We start from the raw sequence: 5,285 nt of genomic DNA, 5'->3' as shown, positions 1-5,285 counted from the left end.
CCAAAATGTATTTTGATTACATATTTACAGTTGAAGTCAAACATTTACGTACACCTTGCAGAATCTGCAAAATGTTAATTATTTGACCAAAATTGGAGAGATCATACAAAATGCATGTTGTTTTTTATTTAGTACTAACCTGAATAAGATATTTCACATAAAAGTTTACATATGGTCCAAAAGAGAAAATAATAATTTAATTTATAAAAATTACCCTGTTCAAGTTTACATATGCTTGATTCTTAATATTGTGTTGTTGCCTGAATGGTCCACAGCTGTTTTTGTTTTGTTTTTTTTGTTTAGTGATAGTTCATGAGTTCCTTGTTTGTCCTGAACAGTTAAAGTGCCCGCTCTTCTTCGGAAAAATCCTTCAGTTCCCACAATCTCTTTGGTTTTTCAGCATTTTTGTGTATGTGAACCCTTTCCAACAATGACTGTATGATTTTGAGATCCATCTTTTCACGCTGAGAACAACTTAGTGACTCATATGCAACTACTACAGAAGGTTCAAACACTCACTGATGCTTCAGAAGGAAACACAATGCATTAAGAGCCGGGGGTGAAAACTTTTGGAATTTGAAGATCAGGGAAAATGTAACTCATTTTGTCTTCTGGGAAACATATAAGTATCTTCTGTAGCTTCTGAAGGGCAGTACTAAATGGAAAAATATGATATTTAGGCAAAATAAAATATAAAAATTCTTGAATCAGGAAGGATTTTCTAGACAAGTAAAAATTATTGTCTTGTTTTTAGTAAAAACTAGTCAAAATTAAGTGAGTTTTTGCTTAAAACAAGCAAAATAATCTGCCAATGGGGTAAGAAAAAAAATCTTATTTCAAGTAGACAACAAGATTATTTTTCTTACCCCATTGGCAGATTATTTTGCTTGTTTCAAGCAAAAACTCACCTAATTTTGACTTGTTTTTACTAAAAACAAGAAAATAATTTTTACTTGTCTTGAAAATCATTCCTGATTCAAGAATTTTTAGATATTTTGGCTGAAAGCAAGACAAAGAATCTAAGTAAGAAAAGCATTTTTTTTGCAGTGTAATGCATCGTGTTTCCTTCTGGAGTGTTTAAACCTTCTGTAGTAGTTGCACATGAGTCCCTCAGTTGTCCTCAGTGTGAAAAGATGGATCTCAAAATCATACAGTCGTTGCTGGAAAGGGTTCAAAAACACAAAAATGCTGAAAAAGTATTACATATTTAAGAATCAAGGGGATGTAAACTTTTGAGCCGGGTCATTTTTTGAAATTCAACTGTTATTTTCTCTTGTGGACTATTTGTAAACGTATTTTATGTGAAAACTCCTTTTCAGGTCAGTACTAAATAAAAAATAACATGCATTTTGTATGATCCCTCTTATTTTGGTCAAACAGTTATTGTTCAAAATCAGTTCTCCTATAGAGAAAATTGTTGGGATTTTTACTTAAAAAATCCAGACTGTTACACTCTATAGTTTATTAAAATATTTGGCCTGAGTACTGAGCCTTGTGGTACTCCATACCAAACTTGTGATCGATATGACAGCTCTTTGGTCATTGCTACAAATTGATAACTGTCAGATAAGGATTTCAACCATGGCTATTCAGTTATTCATGCCATCAGAATTTTCGAGCCTACCCTAGACAATGGTAATAGTATTAAAGGCAGCACTAATTTTGCAGTGAATATGATTGGTTTGTTTTCTGACTTGACTTAACCTGTTATTTCTTTTTATAACAGACATCAGATGTTATGAAGAGGCAGCCAAAGTCACCATCTCTAACAACGTTCATCACACCCATCTTCAGAGAGGTAAAGAATTCGAAAACATACCTTCATGTACAGTAAATGAGCCTCGATTGCTGGATTTCCTGCTTCAACATCAAGTCACAACACGTGGATAATGTTCTGTATGCAGCTGAAGGAGAAGCGACGTGTTAGTGGAAGCAGCAGTGTATGTGCCCTGGAGGAGCTGGAAAACGCATTCAGCCTCGCAGAGGAGTCCAGCCCTGGAATCTCAGACCGTTTACTCAATAACATTATGGAGAGAGTGTGCAGGTAAAAACACGTCTTATATTTAACATACAGTCTCGTGTATGTGTCTGTACACAAATTATCTAATCATATTTTATGCAATTTTCTGATTATGCCAGTTTTTCAGGTCATGCTGATTCAATGCTATAAGATATTGTGCTGCGCTGTGGCACTTGCATGCAGTACTGAATCTTCCGCAGGAGTGAACTCTGAGACTTCCTGTGTCTCAACCCTGCAGGTTTACACTTAACGGAAACAGCATGCCTTCGAAACGATGAGGTCCGTCTGACTGCTGGTCAGCTTCATCCGATGGAAAGACTATCGTGATTCCCTTCATGAGCCGGTCCTCTACGGCCACCTGCTCCTCCTGCTGAACACCACCAGACTTTCCATTACAGCTTGTATTATGAGATGTTTTTACAGTTTACTTTATAGAATTTTGAAATGGCTGAATGAAATGTAAAATACGATGAAGTTTATGTGCATTCCATTAAATTGCATTAAGTACATTGAACTGTAAATAAACCAGTATAAAAAGTGTTCATTTCTTACATTTGCATTTAGGACATAAATCAGGGTGAAATGCAGGAAAAGGCTTAAAGGGATAGTTTACCCAACAATGAAAATTCTGTCATTATTTACTCACCCTCATGTCGTTTCCAAACCCATAAGACTTTCGTTCAGCTTCAAAAACGCAAATCTGAGAGTGGGAGAGTTCTGTCCCTTCTCTACAAATCCATGGAATCAAAACTTTGATGCTCCAAAAGCTCCAAAATGCTAAATTTTGCCTTTGCAATAACCTAAAAGTTTTTCACTGACTATTTGTATTTTATTTTGGCTTTATTTTAATTAAAGGGATAGTTCACCCAAAAATGAAAATTTGATGTTTATCTGCTTACCCCCAGGGCATCCAAGATGTAGGTGACTTTGTTTCTTCAGTAGAACACAAACAAAGATTTTTAACAAAAAACGGGTAAGCAGATAAACATCAAATTTTCATTTTTGGGTGAACTATCCCTTCAACAAACGATTTTGTTAATTGAAATACGACTTCAATTAAGCCACTCAATTCATAAAAGCTACAAGCCTGCTAAAACAAAACAGCTGAAACCAACCTAAGCTGTTTGGCTGGTTTTAGCTGGTCATTGGTTGGTTTTAGAGGGGTTTTAGCGACTTCTTTAGCTGGTCAGGTTGGAAGATCAGCTGAAACATCCAGCTAAACCAGGTTGACCAGTCTAGCCATGATGGGAGACTAGCTAAAACCAGCTACTTCCAGCTTAAACCAGCTAAGGCTGGTTTTAGCAGTTTTTTTTAGCAAGATATTTTTTAATTAAATTATCTTAATTTGTGTTTTTAAAGATGAACAAATTCATACAGGGTGAGCAGGGTCAGAAATAAACAAAAATACCACCAAAAACTGTCACGATTAAAATGAAATCTGAAAATGAATTAAAGGAGCAGTTCACTTAAAGAACAAAAATTTACAGATAATTTACTCACCCCCTTGTCATCCAAAATGTTCATGTCGTTCTTTCTTCAGTCGATAAAAAATTGTTTCTTGAAGAAAACATTTCAGGATTTCTCTCTATATAATAAACTTAAATGGTGCCCCCAAGTTTGAACTTCCAAAATACAGTTTAAACGCAGCTTCAGAAGGGCTCTAAACGATCCCAGCTAAGGAAGAAGGGTCTAATCAATGACTAATTAATGACTAATTTTCCAGTCCTGGAAAACACATGGAAAATCCTGTAGTTGTCCTGTAAAGTTATTATAACAAAAAAGGAATTGTGTTCTCCTTTAGCCAAGCCCAAAACAAATAATGCTAGTAGTAGAAAATGTTCAAGCTGCCATAAACCGTAACTGGCCAGTTTCTGCTCCAAACGCATGATTAGCAATCAGCACTTTTGTTTTATTTCAGCCAATCTCTGTTCCAGACTTGCACACAAACTGTATTGCAAGCATTTTCCAAAATGTCATTTGTGTGGAAATATTATAAAGTCTGTAAACGGGGCATTGACAAAGGCCAGAGATGCTGAAGACAAACACAAAGAGGAGAAAATACTGGCAGAGCAAGCTCACTGGTCATGATGTACAAAATATTGGAAGAAAATCAGGGGGGTAGGTGGTTTGAAGTATAGGAATGTGTTTATAAATGCAATAACACAGGCTGATTATTCTTATAAATTGAAACAAAAGTGCTTCAGTCAGGATAAAGAATATGAAAAGCACTCAGATTTGCTACAGAAATGAGCAACAACAAAAACATGCTGCTGGACACGGGGTTACTGAAAATACAAAATGTATTATCTGCCAGTAAGAGGCGCTTTTGGAGCGGCAGAAGCATCAGTTTCCCCAACAATGGCTGTACACAAAGCAGTGCTGCAGCATGCTTTCAGTCTCAGTGTAAGCAGCATGTGAATCAGTCATTTTTCTTTACATTTGTTTAATTAAATTAGGCTATATTGTTTTTTTTTTTTTAAAAAGAGGAAAAACATTTATAATTTGTTATTCGTGATAAAACTGACAGAATTTGAAAGCTGAGCTGTGTTATATTAAAAGCAACAAAGCACAAAATTATTGCGATTACTGGGTGGCTGGCACGCTACAAATAATGAATGAAAGACATTAAATATTATGTCCAATCATTTACTGTTTTACACAGAAAAATGAAAAACAGCTTGTGAATAGTCACTTATATATCAGAAAAGACAATAATATAACTTATGTTAATGAGTTGGAGTCCACTTCAACCTTTAGAATGCTTTATTGTTGTTTTTAATTAAATACATGTGAGGAATAAAAGACTCGACGCCACAGATGTTTTTGCGGAGTAGGTGGTGGAATTTTCACAAAGAAAACAGTAAAATTGAATGAAACAAATGTCTATTTGTAATCGAAAAGACGACTGATTGACATGAATAAAGCGATCTGTCCTGCCACATTAAAGAGTGTGAAAAACACATTGTTTGTATTTTTCTATAAAACTGACAGATTTTGAAAGATGAAGTTTGTTTTATATTAAAAGTACCAAAAGCACAAAGCTTATTGCTGTTATTGGGTGGCTGGCCTGGCGTACTACAAATAGGCCTTATAAATGCAAGAAATATTTTTTCCAAGCATATATTCTGCGACTATAACACATGGTATGATTTCTGCAAATAATCCCTTGTATATTCAAATAAATTCCGATGGCCTGGCAACTTCTCCTGGTGCTCCCAATTCCAGGCCATTTGCATGAGCAGGCTATACTCTCATAACTTTAATT

The 5,285-nt window shown here is 35.3% G+C and overlaps 1 protein-coding gene across 2 annotated transcripts; it reads left to right on the top strand.

Moving 5' to 3' along the window:
• The first annotated feature begins 1,724 nt into the window (after nt 1-1,724).
• Nucleotides 1,725-2,561, top strand: stk25a (serine/threonine kinase 25a). Of its 2 annotated transcripts, none has more exons than XR_012357191.1 (3): nt 1,725-1,798; nt 1,905-2,044; nt 2,140-2,561. XR_012357191.1 is itself a non-coding variant. In XM_073851164.1 (3 exons), the coding sequence occupies exons 1-3, from the start codon at nt 1,739-1,741 to the stop codon at nt 2,296-2,298; spliced, it is 240 nt and encodes a 79-aa protein (XP_073707265.1). In that variant the 5' UTR covers nt 1,731-1,738; the 3' UTR covers nt 2,299-2,561. The 2 variants fall into 2 exon arrangements, 1 of the variants encoding a protein (XP_073707265.1); XM_073851164.1 differs by having other exon boundaries at nt 1,731-1,798; nt 2,259-2,561.
• Nucleotides 2,562-5,285: the final 2,724 nt, after the last annotated feature.

Source organism: Garra rufa, chromosome 12 (assembly GCF_049309525.1).
Source record: "Garra rufa chromosome 12, GarRuf1.0, whole genome shotgun sequence".
Lineage (NCBI taxonomy): Eukaryota > Metazoa > Chordata > Actinopteri > Cypriniformes > Cyprinidae > Garra > Garra rufa.
The sequence above is the reverse complement of the archived record's forward strand: the minus strand, read 5'-3'. Positions and strand labels throughout refer to the sequence as shown.

What these genes read in the sequence shown, in the direction of transcription:
- stk25a (XM_073851164.1), top strand. Translation starts at nt 1,739, where the DNA reads ATGAAGAGGCAGCCAAAGTCACCATCTCTAACAACGTTCATCACACCC. An exon ending in TCACACCCATCTTCAGAGAG is followed by an intron (nt 1,799 to 1,904) that starts GTAAAGAATTCG and finishes TTCTGTATGCAG; the next exon opens with CTGAAGGAGAAGCGACGTGT. An exon ending in ATTATGGAGAGAGTGTGCAG is followed by an intron (nt 2,045 to 2,258) that starts GTAAAAACACGT and finishes TCAACCCTGCAG; the next exon opens with GTTTACACTTAACGGAAACA.